Below are 21,997 nucleotides of genomic sequence, written 5' to 3' on the forward strand. Positions count from 1 at the left end.
GATAAAAATGCTAATAGAATACAGGAAAAACTTAGCAACGGGGATCATATTCTGGAGCCGCTTGGGTCTTCTTGGCTTGCGAGCCCAAGAAATAAGGAAACACAAAGCTCTCTCTAACGTTCAGTATCATATCAATGGTGATTGGTAAAGAAAACCTGCTATGACATTATTTTATGATATAAGGGAAACAACATGCTGCTTTGACATTCTTCAAGAATCCGTATTAGTAGAAGAATCTTTGTAGATATCTTAGTGCAATTTTTCAATGTAAAATACTATTGTATTGGTAGGTCGGCTAAAAATGATTAAAAATTATAATTTTATCACATGAGCTGCATCATGTGCATATATATATAGTAATTTATTAAGTATTTGAGTTGCAATTTTCTTATCATTCCCATAATAGTAAAAGTTAATTAAAAAAATAAAAAATTGGGTATTTCTTTTTATTTATAGTTATTTATTTAAGGGTGGAACATAAGTGATTTGCTGACTGGAATTAAATATATGAGTCAGTAAACACATGTGTCAAGTGAGGGTAGTTTTTTTTATAAATTCGGCAGCCACATTATCAATTAAGTGTTGAAATTTTTATTGGTACTGGCAGAAGTAATATAAATAATAAAAAAAATACTAAAAAAAATAAATTAAAGATTTGATACCAAATAAAAATAAGAAACAAATATTTGACACCAGCCGATCATTTTATCCTCATTTTCTCATTCACAATAATTAATAAATTGCAAGATAATATATTTTCCTTAAGAAAGAAAAAAGGAATTCATAAATTTTTGAGGGACCACCAACCATTTAAAAAGTCACAAAAATAGCAACAAGGAAGCACATGCAGGGACAATATTGTAACTTCAGACGCTTTGGAATTTTGATTATTATAATTGAAACTATATCCGGGAGCTTTCCTTTCCTCTTCTATAAATACCCATTTTGGGCATCCCTCACCAATTCTATCAATCTTCAGACACAACTCCCTCTCGTTCAGAGCTGTTCTTCAACTGTAAGTAACAAACATTTTAATCTTCAGTTATTATTTCCTCATTTTAAATTATATTCGAAGTCTCTAGTTCTTGTTATAGTTAATTCTATACTCATTGGTTCAATTCATTTTTCAAGTTCAAAAGAGTTAACAGTTGTGTGTGTATATATACTTAACAGTTGTGTGTGTATATATACTTTAAAAGATTGTAACAGTCACTTTTTATAGATAGATAGATTAAATTTGCACCTTTGTTTTAGAGTCTTGCATATATAATATCAAGAATGAGTACTAGCAGTTGCATTGGAATCTCAACTGTGAAACCCTGTTGTAGAATCCTAATTGGGTATAAAAATTCTTCCCTTTTTGGGTTTTCTCCACCTAAGTTAAGTAATCAAGTCATCAATAACAATTTGTCGAAATCACAATCCAAATCACCACATCACCGTAGATTCCATTGTTACAGTGTCAATAATAGATCACGGATTATAGGTAATAACAAGTGTATTGTTAATCCGAATCGAAGAACTTTTAATATCTCTGATTCGTGTTGGAGTCAATCTAAGGTTCTTACATCTAGTTTACATGTAAATATTGGTACTCTAAGGGGTCTTTTAGTAATTCCCAAGGTATCTTCAGATATTAGGAATCATTCAACATCAGTTGAGTCTCATATTAATGAGAAGGGATTTGAGAACATTTACATTCAAGGTGGCTTGAATGTTAAGCCTTTGGTGATTGAAAAAATTGAAACAGGAAATAATGTAGTTAAAGAAGAAGATCAGTGTAGTAAGGTAGAGATAAATGGGACACACGTGAACTTAGATTATTTCAAGGGCTTGAATGAGATAGCTCCTAAGGTTGAGAGGGAACGGTCTGAGATTGAAAAGGAGGCATGGAAGTTGCTAGAAGGTGCTATTGTGAATTACTGTGGGAATCCAGTGGGGACGGTAGCTGCTAATGATCCTGCTGATAAGCAACCGCTGAATTACGATCAAGTATTTATTCGTGATTTTGTTCCATCTGCACTTGCTTTTCTGCTTAACGGAGAAGCAGACATTGTGAAGAACTTTCTCCTGTATACATTGCAGTTACAGGTAACTTTTGATTAAGAATTTATCTATTTGTAGTGTTAGTTCTTTTTTTTTTTTTCTTGTTTCTTTTTTGTTTTGTTTTTCCTTGTTACTCTTCAAAAGGTATTGATTATTCTGTAGTGTGCATGGTTTGGTGCTTCAAACTCTATTGAGAAAAATCCTTTTATCTCCAAAAAGTAGTAGCTCATTATTCAGTGGGTATAATGATATCATACCATGTCATATCGTATAGCAGCATATCCTTGATGCAACTTTACTTCTTCAATATCAATCCTTTAACTTCTTTATTGAAAAAATTAATTTTTTCCTATGGTTGGTAGAGTTGGGAGAAGACAGTGGACTGCTACAGTCCTGGGCAAGGATTGATGCCAGCAAGTTTTAAAGTCAGAGGTGTGCCCCTTGATGGAAGTGATGGAGCATTTGAAGAAGTTTTGGATCCTGATTTTGGTGAATCAGCCATTGGACGTGTAGCCCCAGTGGATTCTGGTAAATTAAGTAGCTTTTGTATTCAATATTGCTTCAAATTCTCCTTTTTGTGCCTTGCTTCTGCATCTTTTGGATGTTCCTGTGGTTCTTTTTTTTGCTAAATTAAGTAAATACATTTTAATTTTTCAACCTTTTGGAGTTAATTGGAACCTCAAACATATGACAATTGACAGGGTTGTGGTGGATAATATTGCTGCGAGCATACGGAAAGATCACAGGCGACTATACATTGCAGGAGAGAATTGATGTTCAGACAGGCATAAGGCTCATACTTAATCTGTGTTTATCAGATGGATTTGACATGTTTCCTACTCTGTTAGTCACCGATGGCTCCTGCATGATAGATAGACGGATGGGTATTCATGGACATCCTCTAGAAATCCAAGTAAGTTGGACAGAAGTCAATTGAACTTTAGATTTTGCTCTCTTTTTCTGCTGATACTGAACCACCAATTGCTCTCCAGCCTCCCTCCTTTTCTTTAAATATTATCATTCATGTTTCCAGTTCTTATCTCTTGTTAAATCTAATCTTTTAGGCCTTGTTCTATTCCGCTCTCCGGTGTGCCCGCGAGATGCTCATTGTCAACGATGGAACCAAGAATTTGGTAGCTGCTATCAATAGTCGACTCAGTGCACTTTCATTTCATATCAGAGAGTACTATTGGGTGGATATGATGAAAATTAATGAGATCTACCGTTACAAAACAGAGGAATACTCGTCAAATGCCGTCAACAAATTTAATATATATCCAGATCAAATTCCTTCATGGCTAGTGGATTGGATTCCTGAAGAAGGTGGCTATCTCATTGGCAATCTACAACCTGCTCATATGGATTTTAGGTTTTTCACACTTGGGAATCTTTGGGCCATTGTCTCCTCTTTGGGAACCCAAAAACAGAATGAAGGTATCCTGAATTTGATTGAGGCCAAATGGGATGATCTTGTAGCTCATATGCCTCTTAAGATTTCCTACCCTGCTCTGGATTCTGAAGAATGGCGTATTATTACTGGAAGTGATCCAAAAAATACGTGAGGCTCTTTTGAATCATATGTTTTTGGTTAGATGCTTCTTACTTTATCCTTAATGTTTTGGCCAGCAGCACAGCAGATTTTGGGGGTGGTGCGTGGTTGTTATCTGATTTACTAATCCTTCACATTTATTGCAGCCCATGGTCCTATCACAATGGAGGATCCTGGCCAACCCTTCTATGGCAGGTAACCGATTCTCTAATTGTAACCTTTATGAATGTTGTCATTGGCCATTGGATCTATCTTTAATGATTTCAGTTGTAGGCCTGTGATTGCTAAGATATTATTGGTTACTGTTCCAGTTCACATTGGCTTGTATAAAGATGGGGAAACCTGGATTAGCAGAAAAGGCGATTGCTTTGGCTGAGAAGAGGTTATCAGTGGATCAGTGGCCTGAATACTATGACACACGCAGTGGAAGGTTTATAGGCAAACAATCCCGGCTCTGTCAGACATGGACAGTTGCCGGTTACCTAACATCAAAGATGCTTTTGGAGAACCCAGAGAAGGCATCATTGTTATTCTGGGACGAGGATTATGATCTCCTCGAGACTTGTGTCTGCGCACTTAGTAAAACCAGTCGAAAGAAGTGTTCCCGGTTCGCTGCAAGATCTCAGAATCATGCCTAACTAGTAAAATTTTCTTTGGAGCCAAACACCTGCTTAACAATCTAATGACTTTGATGGTAAAACAAGGAAAACGAATAAGAGCATTCCCAATTCCAGATAATTATTCAGAGATGACTTCATTTGAATTTGATATGAGAACATAATCCTGTCCAGGTTTAGGCATATTTATGAACTGTTACTTCTAACAGCATGATTCATTAGAAGTACATACGTTTTCCATTTCATGGAAGTACAATACCTTTCTTCATATAGATGGTTCTGTTTCTAGAGAGCCTCTAACATGCTTGTATCAATGATTAAATATGAAGCTGCTCGTCCATTTTCCAGGATTTCAAGAGATCATGTGTTGATATGTCTTTTATCCTATGCTCTACTCTCATTAACTTTCTCGTGCTTTTAGCAACTTGTCAATTATGAAAAAAAATGGTGGGAAGAAGCTAAATTTTACAACTAATTACTAAACTGGACTAGCAGAAACCATTCACCCATCTCCAAACTACACGGCAACTACTTGATTTTCCTTCTATAAGCAGTAAAAACTATGAGATGTAACCAAAATTCCCCATCAGGGATACATACTGACATCAACCATGCATTTACGACTGTAACTAACGGACAGCTTATGATAATCATCATCATCATCAAGCAACCTCTTCTCCTTGCTTCCTGAATAGTTCAAGACGGCTATCTCCAAGTCGTAGAGAATAAGCAGCTTTCTTATACTCAGCCCAAGTGAAAGGCCTGTACAAGGAAGGAGTAATGGGTGAGACCATCTCAGGCAGTACACTGATCCTGGCATGGAGAGGTGGTGCGGCAAAATAGGCCATTGACATTCTTGCCTTGTCTGAATTGGTTAGGGCTCTGTGCCTAACACTCACAAATCTCCCATTTGTCATAGCCTATGAAGAAAATAGATGCAAGAAAATTAGCAAATAAAGAAAGAAATGAAAATTAAGTGGCAATGATCAAACGGGTATTTTCTGACAGCTTAGAAAATGGGTCCTCATATTCATAGACATTATCTATGTCATTTTCATAGAGCTTTGGTAATGGAAATAAAGAATCATTTTCATTTTCAACATCCTTTTCATAAAAGGAATCATTTTTATTTGGAAAATGATCTTTAAGAAGGATAGCAATGACCAAAAAAAACATTATATCATTATCTTCGATTTAAAAGAGAAAGAAAAAGAAAGAAAGAAAGGAATCAGCTTTATTGATAATTTTTAAAAGAAAAAGATTATATCTTGGTATGCATTGGTGACAGCTAAAAAAAAAAAAAAGAAAAAAAAAATTGCTGCAAAGAATTGAAGTCAGCATGTAAACAGACTAAATATGGAAATGGGCGGAGCATACACAGCTCTAACTGAGGCAGGCACATTTTCTAGTTCCATTTATTCTGAAACAAACTAGATATTCATTAACTGAAATGTCCAATGAATTTCATTGGATAGAAACTGATGTTTGTGGGACCTAAAACTGACATCAAGAACCCAATCCAAAGCTGCAGTAACGGGCCGTGACTGATTCACCAGTTATGTTCAGTTTCAATCAATCGAATTCAAACTCTGATTTTATTTTATTTTCTATGATCAAGATTATCATCATTACTTCAAGAGAAGAAGTAACAGTAGGAATAGCAGTAACAGAAAGAGAGAGAGAGAGAGATGAGTGTAAGAAATGGACCAACCTGTAATACATCACCAACATTAACACAGAAAGCAGTGGGATCAGGTGAAACTGGGACCCAGACACCGTCATTTAAGGAAATCTGAAGGCCACCCACATCGTTGGATGTTAACAGAGTTAAGATCTGAGGATCCGTATGCTCTCCAAAGCCAACTCTATTGTTGTTGTAAGAAGGTGACGTGTCCTTATCCCTGCTGTTGCTGGTGCAGAGAATAGTAGTAGCAGCAGCAGTAGGGATAGATGGGTAGTGATTGAGCCTGAGAATTGAATCACTCTCAACGTCTCTGATTAGCCTGCTAAACACTGATGTGTCTGGGACCCCCAGCCCCTCTGCCATCAGATCTAATATCTCACATGCCACTCCTCTAACTGCTTCTATGTATCCACTCACAGCAGAGCTGTCACATACAAATTTTCATCACCAATCATCATACAACTTTTATCATCCATCTCAAAATAGGCTATAAAGTGATCCCTCCCTTGTTTTAATTTTAAACCCATTTCCAATATCATTTTTCATCTTACAAAAAAGCAAAAAAAATAATAATAATAATTAAATCAAACATTTGCCATCCAATAAGAACCACTGCTTCAGCTTTTTCAGGTTAAATTATAATGTGTTTTGTGGGCATTTGCCTGAACTTATAATTGAATAGAATTTTTGATTTGATTGGACATTATTGATACATCTTCATGACTTGTCAATCTGACTTGAGAAAAATACTAGTTAATATATATATATATATATATATATATATATAACACGCGCTGATTCAAGAGAGTTGACAACAACACAAAAAAAAAGAAAAAGAAAAAAAAGAACAAGCACATGTATTATCGAGTGACAGAGAAGTGTCGGAGATAGACGATCCCAACCTTCTAGGAGACTCATGTTTTCAATTTATTTTAGATTGTTTTAATCTTTTTATTTTCCTTTTTAAATATCACGTGTGTTGCCCTTTTCTTTTCTTTTCCTTAACATTTCCCTACATAAATAATTACTTACAAGTATTTATTAATACCTTACTTCCTCGTAACCATTTTTAGAAACTACTGCTCTATGGAAATTTAATTCTGATATTATTACATAGTTTCTACTAATATAATATCAACAAATATTTCAACGTTAGCTCAGTGCTCTACAAATTTTACGAACGTAATTAATTTCAAGAAAGGATACAAGAAAAAGATCAGAACGTAAGTATTGTTTCCAGGGGAAGAAAGATTAGACAAGGCAGTATTGTCTTGAATAGAATATTGAGTCGCCATTTTTATATTTATTGATTAAGATTGACCATGGCAGTGGTTTTGCATGTTGCCACTGTAATCCAAATTTCAAAAGAACGCCCTAATATGAAGTAACCTTGATATTATCCATTTCATGCCATAATTTGAATATAAATAATAAAAAAAAAAACAAAGAAGAAGAAGTCATAATTACCTGAACTCTAGAGGGTCATTAGAGATGGTTTTGGATCTTTGAGCAATGGAGTGAGGGTGGGTATTGAAAAGAAGATATTCAACTTCTCCCGTATCACCATTAAAGCCAATGCTTTTGCAACCGTAGCCAAAAGGAATAGCTGGTCCAGCCTGTTGCTTTTCAAGTACAGGTTTAGCAAAGAAGTTTACGCCTTCCTGTTCCATTTTGGCAATAACCTCTTGAGGAACGCCATGGTTAATCACCTTAAAGAAACCACAAGCTTCACAAGCTTTAACAATAAGATTTGATAGCTTTGATCTGTCAGCCGATGACAAGTCTATTACTGGCAGCTCCATGGCCTGGATTTTTTCACTGCGAGCTAATGGAGTTGGAGATGCCACCACCATATCTGCTATAACACTAACTGTATATGTGGCGTGTGTTTTAGATTGGAGATGCAAGAAAAAAGAAAAAGAAGGGAAGAATTCTGAATTCTTTATAGGAAAAAAGAAGGGTAGAAATATGAGGAGAGTGAGGAGTTTTCTTGAAGTAGAGTTGCTTGCTATATCTATATAAAGAGAGAGAGAGAGAGAGAGAGAGAGAGAGAGAAATGGGAGATTCTTGGAGAGAGGATTGATGGGGAATTTAATAAGTGTTTCTTTGTTGGGGTGAAGTACAACTAGCAAATTCCTGCCCGTAACAAAAGAAGGTTGACTTTCTTTCACTTTGTTTTTTTCCTTGACTTAAAATTATTAATTGAATGATTATTTAACTTTTATTTTTATTTTTTTGGGTTGAATTTCATTAAGTAGAGCCTTTTTAGGGTCAGTGGCCTTTTTCTTGATCTAACTTTTGTTTCTGGTATTCTTTACCCTTATTAGAATCTTTTATTTTTGAAATTACCTTACCATTGAAATTCTTTCTTTAAGTATCCAATTCTTGTGAACCAAGTAAGCATTGTCTGGGCTCAAATTTCTTCAAGTTTGACGCCAGGCTTTGCCTGTGTTACTCGACTTTCTAGGCTACAATTGAGTTCCACGTGTTTTCTTCTCTCTCTTTTACCTCATTAAATTAATTATTTACTTTGAAATAGGAAAAATTAAAGAAAGGGAAAGTTGGTTTGACTGGGTTTAAGGTAGCCTAGCTTAGCTGGATTAGTCTCTTCCCTAACTCGACTGTATGTTTACGAGGCAACAACTTTAGCTTTCCACTCCATTTCACCCTCTTCCTGTCTAGTCCATTGGAAATCTTGGCTGCCCATTGTATTATTTTACTCATTTCATCTTGCAACATTATTTAGTACAATAATTATGGAGAAATCTTCATTCTTCGGTGAGAATTTGTGTTCTTTAATTGCAACTATCAATATCAACCACCTTTAACTCAATACTAATATCCTTAAATCCACTTTACATAATAACCCATCATATGTTTTCAATTTAATTTTCAATAAAAACTCAATTAGTAATCATATATGATAACCCGTTATTAAAATGAGCGGAAAAAAATAAATTATCATATAAAAATATTGTTGGTGCGATATTTTAATATAAAAAAATACAATAAATTAATATTTCATATTTCATATATAATAAAAATATATGTATAGGGATGAATTTTAATATATAAATATTAGTAAATATAGTGCTTTCCACCTTTTTAGCCAAATAGAATTCTATTCTTTCCAATTCTTGAGAGAGAATAAAGGAGATGGGTAATTTCCACTTTAAACCTGAGAGCAGTTAATTTTTCCATTAAATGAACAACTTAATTTGTGTCTTTAGAAATTAATGGAAAGGTACGCTGTTCCTTATCCCATTTCATTAAAGCTCATCTTAGTTTAATTTGTATATTACCATAAGTTGCTGCAAGAGACATGAGATGCAATAACATTCCACACTCCGCCTATATGAGTTGCAATTGGTGTCCAAATATCAAATGTTTCGATAATATGGTCTGTTTTTTCTTCTTAAACATATATCTAGAATTAATATAAAGCACCGTCGGATATGATTTTTAAAAATAATAATATATTTTTTAAAATATATTAATATAATTATATATCTAAAATTCAATCTCAATAATTGATTTATTGGGTGCCTCATAAACCTAGGAAAGTTTCTTTTTCTTTTTATGGTTGTAGCTATATTAAGTTAATCTGTTCGGTATAATTTCCGTTGTCATATGGGTTGGTTCCATATGTGAGCATTAATTGATAGTGTTAAAATGTCAAGGGCTGTTATAATCCAGAAGGAACAAAAAATAGAGAATATGAAAAACGTGACAAGTGTTAGAATTTCTTATAAATATTGAACCTCTTGATGACTCGATATATATATATATATATATATATATATGGTCAATTCTTTTGTATTGTGATTAAATTTTATTTAGTTTTTAAAATAATTAAATTTAATGGTCGGAAATAAAATAAAAGAAATAAAAAATAAAAAAATTTACAGCCCTCGAGCAATTAACCTAGTCTTTAGAGAAAGAGGTAAGCAATAATGGAGGCACAAGGCAGAAAAGCAATATTAATTAGGAGAACACGATCTCATTAGAAAAATAATAATTAATTGTAAGATTAATCAATTAGGCAAGACTTGTGACTAGATTCAATTATTGTCCTACTTAGTTTTAAAATTTTATTAGTAGGAATTTTTTGTTTTGGAAAAATAAAACATAATTTATTAATATTTATCTTAATTTGTATATAATATATATTCATTAAATTATATTCTCAATATATTGAAATTAAAAGGGGCAGTTTTAAATTGAGATAAATATTAGTGGGATATTGTAATCAATTATAGAGGTGGGATTGGATAAACTTGAAAAGTAAGATTAGGAGCACCTAATATCCCTACTAAAAATAGATTAAAACTTTTGGAAATCAAAATGGTTGTTGACCCCTACAGTGGTTAGGTTTTTACTTTTTCTATATTTCTTGCATTTCCATTTCCATGCACTCACTTCCATAAATATGAAACTTCCTTCCCAACTCTCACACTTCTTTTAGTCCCTTTCTTTAACTGGGTCTCCTCTCTTTTGAGTCACTACCTCACTCAATTCTAGTTCTAGCAATTTCATCATTTTCCCCCCTCCCCCCTTCTATCTAAAGTTATCACTATTTATTTTTCTATAATAAAATAATCATTTTTTTTTTTTTATTTCGATAAGTTACTTTTTCTAGTTGTATTAATGAGAGTGCATGAGTTATTACAAATTAATATTGTTTTTGTGAGGTTACAAAGAAATGAAAAACCCAAGTTAGGAGATATTTCTTTTTCCTTGAAATCTTTGATTAAATACAACACTATCAAATGACAAATTTGATAGCAAATGAAACTAATTAAACCATATGACGACATGCTAACAACCCATTTTAAACAATAATTAAGTTCTTGAAAGAAAATATCTCAAAAATTACTTTTCTAACTATCCGATAACTTAAACACAATTTGAGATTTGAGTATTGCGTATCTTCTTTCTTCTTTTTTCTATTTATATTAAATTACTTTGATTGGATAAATATACAAGTTTTTCCATTTGTTTTTGTTTCTTGTTGGAGTTCCTTTTATCTTCTTTTATGATTTTTTGGTCCTTAAATGAATTGGTCGTCAAATTATAAATTGAAATAATTATATTAATGCAATAAAACAATATGAATATAAATTTTGATTATATCTATTTTTATTTTAATCATCAATCATTATGAATAAAGATTTGTAATATTTTTTTTATTAAAGTGCTATTATAATATAAATTTAATATTTCAGAAGTAAAACATGATTCGTTGTTGACGGCTTATTTAAAGCTCATTATCATATAATGCTAATAGTTGATTACGCAAACCCTGTCACATATTTCATGTCAAAAAATAAATACATCACAACTATATAATTAATATAATTATATGATATGTCCACATAAAGTTGGAGCAACATTTAACAAAAATTTGTTGAGCAAGCAATCCAATACTAATATTAATTAATCTAAAACTATACTATCTATATCCCAACTACCCACCATTTAATTTTCTGTTGGCAGTTACAATCTTATAGTATAATTTTATTTAAAATATAGCTGGTCTTCATTCTAATTAATTTCTGACCCATAAAGAAAAATAGTATATTTTTATTAATGAGTTGGTGGCTTAAATAAATAAGGTAAAAAAAGAAATAAATGAGGAGAATTTTATGATGTGGAAAGACTCTTTTATTATTAATGAGTAAGGTCAGAAAGGATTTAATAATTGGCTTTTGAGACATAAATAGGCCACCCGAGCAAAATGAAACTATTTTACGTGCTTGCTTGATGAACATGACGTGGCATTTATTGATTTGCTAACATTCATATAACCATGACTATATATATATATATATATATTCGGTGGATAGTGATTTTTAGTTATTCATTTAATACATTCACACAACAAACGGTCCTAAACCTTCCATCACAATTATATATTATTTTTAAATCATAAGATTTGTCAGGGGAAAATAAGTCACAAAGGATGATGAACTTTTGTATTATTTATTAGGCTACCAATTCAGCAGTTGTGTACCAAGTGAGAGAAATAGACTGTTTTATCCTCTGTAAATAAATAAAATTAAATATTAATATATAATATTATTTATTAAGTGTTATATTTATATTAATTTATTATTAAAAACTAATTGATATGAAAATAACTGATTAATATATTTGTAACCGGCGGATGAATGATGTAACATAGCGAGTCATTTAAAAATTTATAATGAAATGCAATCTAGATCAATATCACCGAGAGTTTATTTAGAACATTCTCAACAAGCTATTAAATTTTATTTTTTTTTATCTCTATTATAGAGAGTACGGGTAAAATTTAGAATTAATAAAGACTTTCTAAATTATTTTTTATCTATAAAATGACTTAAGAGTCACATTCTCTCTTTTTAAATTTAAAAAGGGAAAAAGTAAGTTTTAAATATATTATATTATTTATATTTCTTAATATTTTTAAGAGTTACATTATCTTTTTTTATTTATTTTTATTTTTATTTTTTATTAATAATAGATTAATTAGATAGTGAAATAAAAAGTATTATTAGAATACATAAATAATTTTAAAAAATTAAAATAAAAAATTAATTAATTATTATTTAATGAAGAAATATATAAAAAAATTATTGTTGGTGAAGAAATGATGTAGCAGATTGATTTCTGAGTGGTTATACTGTAATAATTTGAATATTTTGTAGAGCTAAATGTATTAGAGGTTAAGTGGGTTTGTTGTATTATTTTCCTGAATCAAAAGAAACTGAGTCTCTTTTCTTCTATTAGATTTCTATGTAAAAAAGAGAAAGAACATAAATTAAAACAATAATTCAGTCTGATCAGGATCCAATCCAATGGGCATGCATATTTACAAGGAAGAAACAATTTGGATACTCTTCAACTTTATGACATGCAATCTTGCAAGTGTCTTCTATTGTATGGATTTGCTTTAAGATTGCATTTATCAATTATTTTAAATTAAATTATATAATAATATGCGTACTTGATTTGAGCACAACCATTTCACATCATTCATCATGCTAGCTTTTCGACACAAACTTTTAATTCATAAATTATAATCCTATATTCAAAGCATTTTTTTATATACCCACTTGATTGATTAAGTTATTGCACCTAAAAATTAATCACCCCTCACATTTTCAGGTTTGTAATTCTATTTTGGTTACAAGACATTAATTTTAAGAAATAACATTAGTTTTAATATATTTCGTGTCAATTTTTTATTTAAAATAAAATAATATTAATAAAATACTTATTGCTATCAATTTATTTTTTTAGAAATATAAAATATACTCATGAACTATTTAGAATTCAATTAAAAAGAATATAAAAATTAATTTTATTATGGCCGAGTTTACTCATTGAGCTTTTTGAGCAGTAATTTTTTTTTAATTCTTAATGATACAGATTGAATCGGTTAAAATTCAAAATGTAAAACTAAATTATTATGATTTTATCCTTTTAGTAAAATAATTGTTGCAAGTGCTGGTGTATTGAATATATGCATATAGCCTGGATTTAAATTTAAGAAATAATAGTATTGAATTAAGTTTGGATTGAGTTTTGAAGCTTTAACTCGAGAAGAAGAAGAAGAAGAAGAAGAAGCAAAAAGAGAATAAGAAGAGGCCGAAATTGAGCAACTCCAAGAAATGGGCTGAAGGGAGTGAGTAAGTAATAAGACTTTAGGCAGGAGAAGTTTAATTCGGCCCGATATCTCTTCATTACCAATTAACGATAAAAATCACTTATCCTACTCTATTCTCATAATATTTACGAAACCATATTTATATTAAATAGAACACATTTGTCAATCTTCTCATATACTCATTAAATTTGTGGTGGATTCGTGTATATAATAAGTTTATTTTATTCTATTTAAGGTGAACATAAATTGGCAGGTTTGAAAAGGAAAAAAGAAAAAATGTAAGCAGAGAGCCCATGAATGAAGTGGGTGTAAAGATGATGCAATTGGGTTTTCTTGTAATGCAATGGAATGTAAAGATCATAAATAAGAAGCGCCCGATTTCATAAAAGTAAAGCTGGCAATTCCATTTCCATATGCTTCAATAAAATACATCTCTTCTGTCCCTGCATCCACTATAGGAGACATATAAATATCAGCCATTAGATTTCACAGTATTCAGAAGAGAGATTCATATTTGTTTTCTTATAGATTCATGAAGTTCATAGAAATGATTTATTTGTAGAATGTAACAAATTGAAAAATTCAGAAAAGTAAAGATAAATATTCTTTTGTTTTTTTAAAACAAGAAAAGGCTTTTAGCGACCATAATGCAAATGGGAATTATTATATGGCTACTTATTAATAGTCTGTGTTGGATGATGGGTTAGATTCACTGACAGGTCTACTATAATATCCATTTTCAGAAGAAATAAACAGGAATATTTGAGTTTTGAATTGATAGAGGAAATGACAATTATCGAGGACCACAAACAATAATAATAATAATAATAATAATGTCATTGTAAAGCCTTTTCACCATCATTTCATTAACTGGGGGACTAAAATCCTACCCTTCTCAAGAATTCCCTTACCATGGAAACCTGTTAGCCCTCCTCTCATTATCTGCAACACTCGGGAAGAATAATAATAAATAAAAAAAACTAGCATATTCTTGCAGCAGTTCATTTAGGAAAAGGATAAAAAAAACCCACGTGAAAGCAAATTTAGTGGTTGAAAATAAAAAATAAAAATATCTTTAGAGGAAAAGAAAAAGGATGAAATTGCAAAGAGTCAACAGGGTGAAAATGATAGGAAGCAACAAAAAGAAAACGTCTAAAATGTATTGTTACTGTAATTCTAATAATAAAACATTTCTGAATTCCTTTTCAGGCACACACAATAATGTCAGTTTAGCTAATTCCCACTTCTCATTTCGTTTTTGTGTAGATATATACCTTGAAAAAAGAAGAAGAAGAACGTTGCTGTAAATTTTCTTCATCAGGGCATATTATTGAGAGCTCATATTGACAGACGTCATTTCCCTTTCCCTTTCCCCCTTTGCGATGCCTTTTCAAGGGGTCATGAAAGGAATGATTTGATCCAAAGGAAATAAAAACCAAATGAGTGAGCCATGTTAGCATGTCACCCAAAGATAGTAAAAAGTTTGAAAAATGAATGGCCCCCTATGTTGGTGACTTATAGCAAGCACGACAGAGATAATAATAATATGAAATATAATTAAGTGAAATCATTTCAATTCAATTAGGCCCTCTACCTTTTTTTCTTACTTTATTTTAGTATTTCATTTTTGTTGTCACATTCCCTTTCCTCACTGCCACTGCCACAAGAACGAAAGGTAAAATGGGTAAGTTATGGACAAATTAATATAAAGGCATTTAGCTTTTCAATGCCCACTTGTAGACATCATCATTTTGTGTTAGAAGTCACCACTGGCTCTAACCCACTTTTTGGGTACTCAAAAATTCTGAAAAAAAAAAAGTCTAAGGATATCATAATTACTACCAAATTCCTTGTTTTGACTGAAAAGATGAGATTAATAATTAGCACAAAGTTTGCATAAGATCCTTTCTCCATCATCAAATTAAATTATATCAATCCCTTTTGGAAAGAAAAGAAAATAAAATCAAATGCTTTGTAAAGTTGAAAAACAAGAGAATATAATCTCTCTATAGATATGCAGATGCAGAGTAGGATACAAGGGAATCATCTCTTTTTCTTTTTCTTGTGATTTTGTACTGTGAGGATCTTACCCTAATTACATTAAATTGAGTCACCATAAAGTATATAGCTAATTAAGCATATTGGTAATGGTTTGGTAATTCCATGTGCACTCGACATCTATCATTAGCTCCTAATTTGACTCTTTGCATTTGAAATCATCTTCACCATGTAAGTCTGTTTCATTAACATCATTGTCAAGACACTTGTCTAACCTAAAATTCTTGCAGGTAGGGCTGTCATTATTTTTCTTTCATGGAAATAATTGAATTGATAGAATTTACAAAACCCTAGCTCACAGCCTCTAAGAGAAAGGGTGAGTGATTATATGATCCACGAATCCTATGGTTTTTTCTATTGATGTGGACATGTTCCAGATGAACTGTAGGGAATGTGACATGTTAAAGTAAAATGCAGATGGTAGCTTGAAGAACATTTAAATGCTAGAATGTTTCTTTGTTTTAGGCTCTAGTAAACATCAAGAAAAGGCTGTAAGAGAGGAATAATTTCCAGCTGAGCTGATTAGTGCATGTGATTAGTATAATCAAATTCAGAAAACTAATAGCAGTTGTCACTTTGGTGGATGATTCATTTGGATAATTAGGTTTTGCAGAGAATCACTGCATGAAATTTCGGACTCGCATGTGTGTATTATACACACAATACATACTTCAGCCTCGAGGAGAAAATTAAGTGCACAACTCCATACATACGCTTGATCAATGGCAACGAAAAAGTAGAAATGCAATTATATGTACAAATCGGTACCACTGTTAGGGCTAATCAACTGCCAAATTAAGCTACCATAGTTGTGTCCTACTTGTCTTGTATGAAAGAAGGAAACCCATAGTTAAAAGTTTGAAAGACATGCAATACACTTTCACTCTCAATCCTCCGTCTTCCTTTTGTAACCTCTGTCAGTTTTGACATTTATGAGGTGTGGGAAAAGAGAAGAGAAATAATAAGAAAGACCCACTTCTTGACTGTAGGGTAATCAGCTTTTTCATGAACAACTCTGTTGGTGCAAAAAGTATTTATAGAGAGAGAGAGAGAGAGAGAGAGAGAGAGAGAGAGAGAGAAGAAAGCTCCAATAATACAGTGGACATATATTTGTACATAAGAGCAGTCACGAGGAGAAGTCTTACACAACACAGATCTGAGAGAATATTATTCTCTCTTATTCACTTTCTCAGCAGCACAACAACATATAAAACAACGAAACTGATGCCTGCAACAGCATATTTCTGCACATATAATAACAATCTAAATTGATGGTCTTAACAGAATAAGAAAGATAGGGTTCTTTCTTTTTACTGTAAATATAAAAGACAAAACACTTTTCACTAGTGCTTCAAGTACTCTTTTCTTTTCTTTTTTCTTCTTTTTCTTTTTCACAACTCTGCCTCTTTACACCATCCAATTTCTTCATGCCTAATTTGACATGAAACCAAAAGTAAGCCCACATAACAACAGAAGCTCCATGACTTGCATGGACTCTCATAAAATTAGTATTCAATTGGGTGGTCTTTAAAGAGAGATGCTACATATATTAGTCTGATTCAAACAGCTCAGGAGGGATAGACAAGGAAGGAGAAGATGAGTTGGGCGGAAAATGGAGAAATAGAATTGTAAACTCTATATCAATAAATATTGATAAAGAGTTTATAAGGACACAAAAAACAGAAAAAATAAACACAAAATGGGGTCTTACAAGGTCAAGAAAAGGTCTTACAAGGTCAAGAAGATTAAAAGTAAAAAATAGAAAAAAAAAACATAAAAATTAAACAAAAAGAAAAAAGAAAGATGATAAAGAAAATGAGGAGTAAGAAAAGAAAAGCTCAGGTAGGATAGCACCCAATTAACATGAACCAGCCACCATTGCAAAGTGACTTTTAGCTCCAAATTGGAAGCCTGCCAACAATTTATCCACACAACTTTGCATGACTTTAAGTTCAAGATTGCCTGCATGTTGAATCAACAAGAATTTAGAAGCCAAGAAAATAAATATAATATAATTACATCTACCAGCAAAGGAAATGCAAGAAAGCTCTGTTTCTATATGTAGTTACTAATTAATCAGGAAGGCAAGGGAAAAGGACAAAAGGTGCACACCGGATTCTTTATGATGGCAAACTCAAAAACTCAGAAACAATCTGTCATCTAACTCTAAATTCTATATGGTCAGAGAAGGATGAAGATAACATGCAAAGAGAAAAACAAAAAAACATGTTTTCAAGTAAAGAAAAGAGATCAAAGGCAACAACAACATAAAACTATTAAGGTTTCAGCCTCTTTTTGTTTTTGTTTAATTTCACATACCTTGAAGGCACTCAGGCCATATTTTCACCTTGTTAAGTTTCTCTCTCTCCACCATCTCGAAAGAGAGTTAACAAGAAGAACGAGAAAGGAAAGAGAGAAGCAGCGAGCGAGTGAAGTATACTTGTAAAATGGAAAGAGGCAAATGGGAAAAGGTTTATAGGAGGCCAGATGGGCTGACCTGATGGACCTGACAGTGACAGGACCAAGGCCCAGAAAGAATAAACCGACTGATGCTGACGTCAGCAACTGGTTGGTTGGGGCTAAGACTGACCGGACTGCCCGGCCGACCGTCCAGTTAATTAGCCTGTTAGGAGTAAATATGAAAAGGGTCCGTCGATAAGCCAAAAAGTATGCTAGGGTTTTGCATTTTTGCAATGATTTACCACATTTGGTCTTTTTCTTTTTTAATTTTTAGACGCGTCCGTACAAAATGAGATGGCCTTCCCCTTAATGGTCTTGTGATTGTCCAAGTGGCAGCTTTTGGTCCGTTGAGTAGAATGGGTCAGTGCGGTCGTGTGGTTCTATGAGTTTGCACGTTTGGATTTAGTATATTAGCTCTTGCCGTTTCCAATTCCAAACCTATCTCCGTTAATTATTTTTCCCATCTTAGAAAACCAATTAATTTTATATATGAGTCTCAATTCATTCACGTCCTGAATCAAGCTTTTCAGCTGTTAATTATATATATATATATATCTACTTAATTTTGCAATGTAAATGAACTCAAGCTTTCAACCAATATAAAAAAGAAAAATTTTAAAAATATATAGCCGTAGCTGGGAGGCCCTATGTAACCATATGAAGCAAAATCATGATACATAGATAAAAATAAATAGACAAAACAAGGGTAAAGTATGAAAGCCAGCTGGAGTAGTAGGCAAAAAATGGGGCAATGGGAATCTAGGTAATTGTTGATTGTACAACCTTAATAATATAAAACAAAAACATATAAGTTAACAAAAGATTTGTGTATATATGCTTCTCCTTCGCATGATATTTGCTTAATCCAAGAAGAAAAAGAAAAAAAAAAAAGAAAAAGAAACTTGTATATAATATAGTTTAGCTGAAAGGGTTTGTGGGGAATAGAACTTTTACAAAGAGGTGCGGGCAAAGGAGGCATAACCATCACAGTCTCCTAGCTAAGATATGGTCAAAATAATCCAAAAAATCACCTTCTCCAATTCCTTGGCCTGCGTTTCTGCATATATTATTACAAATCTGTTTCTCTTATATACTTTGACTCTCTTGTTCTTAAGTCTTCTACTCTCTGTTCCTTGAAGAGGCAGCTGCAAATCTTGGCATGTCAGTCTATTATTATTATTATTATTTGCATACCACATGTTATAGTATAATAATAAACTGACAATTTTTTATTATATAGAAGGGGATTGTTTTGCTGCATGACAAAGTTTCTCTACTGTATTAAATTTGTAAAAATAATCTTGATTTGCTTTCAGAAAAAGTTAATTAAACAAGTTATATATAAATATATTGCCACTTTCTTCTTTTTCCTCTCTTATGCAGCAATGATCCAATGGCTTTGTTGAAGGGACGATTTTGGATTTGATGTGCACCAAATCTACTTATTTAAACTTTTTCTTTCTGGGATAGATTTTAGAAAGCTGTTAACTTTTAGGTATAACTCAACTTCAATGGATCGTGCAATGAATTATATTCATTAGTCACGAATACATACTGCAGGATAATGAAAACAGTGTATAGTACATGAAACTAATTCCAAGAATATTTTTATTTTTAAGAATGTTTTATATAATTAGAAACCCATAAAATAAATAATTTAATTAATCTTTTTTTTTTTATCTTATTCGATGACAATAGAAGAATTTTGAGTAGGACAATTTCCTATTTGGATAGATCGAGTTAAGCCTTCTAATTTCTAGAACTAGTTGATAACTCTACCTATCATATGATTTTACATTGCAATTTGGAAGTGCATACGACAGATTTAGAATTGGCCGGCGGCCGGGCAGCTACAGGCTGATTGGCCTTTCTTTTACAGTTTCACAATACGTATATATATTTCTTTACACGTTATCATCAGGGCCCTTTACAGCTACCTATATATATACATATATACTTGTGCTCCATAACCTGTCCGCAAGCTGCTGGGTCCTCATTCTCTTTCTCCTTACTATATTTCATTTCCCATTCCTTGCCCATACCATGCCTACTGTTATAACCTTTTTTGTGTCACCATTATACATATATATATATACACATATACATCCCCATTAAATATCTTTTGACTTTGCATTGAAAGGGCAATGCCAGTGTGTTTCATTTGTTAGTTTCGAAAGTTCATGGCAAGAGTTATTGCAACTGATCCTTTTTGGGTTACAGAAATAGCATTTGATATTGAGAGGACATAGAGATCGATTGACACTTTTACTAACACAGTTTTATATATAATATTTTCTTTTTCATTAAAAAAAAAAAAACTTAAAACTAATTTTTTTTTCTCAAACCATGGTTGCATAAGATTTGAGTTTGCATGGTTAAAATTATTTCATTATCAATCTAAACCTTTTTCTCATTAAAGAAAGAAAAAAGGAAAAACTATATTGAAAATTGAATGAATTGATAAGCTGGGAGGTGATGATGGCAATGATTCACCTTATAACCCACATGCCAAATGTTAGGACAGATAGCAAAATGATATAGCAATGTCTTGCATATACTGGGGAGGTGATGTGACACATGAGAAGATGAATCAAAGAGAGAATAATTAACAGGTAAGTTTGGACAAGGAATAGCTGAAATACTAGGACACACACACATACATATACATGCACTGTTTTGAATAATAATTAATCATCAACCGTATGATTATTATACTATGTGGGGGAGTGAATGAATGAACAAAAGCTTGAAACAGCAACCCTTTTGTTAAAAAAAAACTGAGATGACCATATATATGATGATGATGATGATGATGATAATTGCATAACCGAATCAGGATAAAAAAGAGAGAGCTGAAAGGGGTATCTCATCCGCACACATGTCTCATTTGATTTTGCATGTGTGTCCAAAACGTAGCTGTGTTTTGTTTTTTGTTTTCTGGATAGGCCCATTTGAGTGAAGAGAAAGATTTAATATAGCAACAAAATTTTCCTGCAAAGATTCTTGCAGACTAGTGTGCTTGTGTTTGTGCGTGAATAATTTGAATTCTGGTTCGGTGGTCCACCTACAGTTTCCTGGTATAATGCTCATTTCTTTATTATTCTTATTTTTTCTATGTTTATTAATTAAGTTCCAGCATGTGACATGTTTTCTTAAAAGTATATTACGATCGATAGGATTGTAATCTGTACTTTTAAGGTTCTTTCATGTAGATGTTTCTTCACTTACAGTTTAATTATTAAATTTTAATTTATTTAATTAGATCGGTTTAATTTGTGTTCAATATAATATGATGTTTTATCAAACAAAAAAGAAAAGTGTTACAGTAAGAAGTACATCAGGTGAAAAGTTATATGATTGGACCGGTTTAACTTCATTTGTCTGATAATTCAATATTACACTAAATCGAAGCACAATAAGAATTCTCAATCATATGGATATGGAGATTAAGCCCAGAAATGTCAAAATAGAAAACACAGCACGTAAGCAAGAAAATAGTACTAAAAAGAAATTAAGAAAGAAAACGGCCGGTAAGAGTAAGAGAGCGATGGGTGCATTGGTCGAGTTGTCACTATAGCTAGGGCCACCCTTGATGACAAAATTTCAATTTGCCTATCCACAGAGAACATGAAATGATGAAAAACTTAGGGCAAATTGGCCTCTTTTTTCTCTCCGTCGAGTCGTTGTTTTAGTATTTAAGTTAGAGCTATATATTCATATACATATAAAGAGAGAATAGGTTAAAGCTGTTGGTCCTTTTTATTGAGTGTTGACTCTTTACTCTACCTTCATGTCCCCATTGGGAATATCAAATCTCCTAATGAGATTTACTACTTACTGTCTGGACAAAATAATCTTCGGCTCATTTCACATTCGAATCCAAATAATTCTAGAAACTATTCACGCCGATGTTTTAATGATTTTTGAATTCG

At 32.2% G+C, this 21,997-nt stretch overlaps 2 protein-coding genes and 1 long non-coding RNA gene across 4 annotated transcripts; 1 reads left to right on the forward strand and 2 right to left on the reverse strand.

Annotated features, from left to right (window-relative positions):
- The first annotated feature begins 1,022 nt into the window (after positions 1-1,022).
- Positions 1,023-4,570, forward strand: LOC8261302 (alkaline/neutral invertase A, mitochondrial). 2 transcript variants are annotated; one of them, XR_007217298.1, is made up of 6 exons: positions 1,023-2,091; positions 2,409-2,574; positions 2,748-2,959; positions 3,111-3,633; positions 3,742-3,790; positions 3,907-4,059. XR_007217298.1 is itself a non-coding variant. In XM_002519231.4 (6 exons), exons 1-6 carry the CDS (start codon positions 1,279-1,281, stop codon positions 4,231-4,233), a joined length of 2,061 nt encoding a protein of 686 aa, XP_002519277.1. In that variant the 5' UTR covers positions 1,026-1,278; the 3' UTR covers positions 4,234-4,570. The 2 variants fall into 2 exon arrangements, 1 of the variants encoding a protein (XP_002519277.1); XM_002519231.4 differs by having other exon boundaries at positions 1,026-2,091; positions 3,111-3,604; positions 3,907-4,570.
- Positions 4,571-4,687: 117 nt separating this feature from the next.
- Positions 4,688-8,497, reverse strand: LOC8261301 (gibberellin 2-beta-dioxygenase 2). Its single transcript, XM_002519230.4, has 3 exons — positions 7,364-8,497; positions 5,924-6,320; positions 4,688-5,132 (listed from the first exon to the last, which is right to left on the reverse strand). Exons 1-3 carry the CDS (start codon positions 7,747-7,749, stop codon positions 4,875-4,877), a joined length of 1,041 nt encoding a protein of 346 aa, XP_002519276.1. The 5' UTR covers positions 7,750-8,497; the 3' UTR covers positions 4,688-4,874.
- An 8,194-nt stretch (positions 8,498-16,691) lies between these two features.
- Positions 16,692-19,256, reverse strand: LOC107261248. The gene is made up of 2 exons (XR_001535234.3): positions 17,925-19,256; positions 16,692-17,567 (listed from the first exon to the last, which is right to left on the reverse strand). It is a non-coding gene; the product is annotated as an uncharacterized LOC107261248 (long non-coding RNA).
- Between the last annotated feature and the right edge of the window lie 2,741 nt (positions 19,257-21,997).

Source organism: Ricinus communis, chromosome 9 (genome assembly GCF_019578655.1).
Source record: "Ricinus communis isolate WT05 ecotype wild-type chromosome 9, ASM1957865v1, whole genome shotgun sequence".
Classification (NCBI taxonomy): Eukaryota; Viridiplantae; Streptophyta; class Magnoliopsida; order Malpighiales; family Euphorbiaceae; genus Ricinus; species Ricinus communis.

Bases quoted from the DNA above. Each gene is read 5' to 3' on its own strand.
- LOC8261301 (XM_002519230.4), bottom strand. From the start codon at position 7,749: ATGGTGGTGGCATCTCCAACTCCATTAGCTCGCAGTGAAAAAATCCAG. The intron at 6,321-7,363 runs GTAATTATGACT...TGTATGTGACAG, and splicing joins AATGACCCTCTAGAGTTCAG to CTCTGCTGTGAGTGGATACA. The intron at 5,133-5,923 runs GTTGGTCCATTT...TTTTCTTCATAG, and splicing joins ATGTTGGTGATGTATTACAG to GCTATGACAAATGGGAGATT.
- LOC8261302 (XM_002519231.4), top strand. From the start codon at position 1,279: ATGAGTACTAGCAGTTGCATTGGAATCTCAACTGTGAAACCCTGTTGT. The intron at 3,605-3,741 runs GTGAGGCTCTTT...CATTTATTGCAG, and splicing joins GGAAGTGATCCAAAAAATAC to CCCATGGTCCTATCACAATG. The intron at 3,791-3,906 runs GTAACCGATTCT...TTACTGTTCCAG, and splicing joins GGCCAACCCTTCTATGGCAG to TTCACATTGGCTTGTATAAA.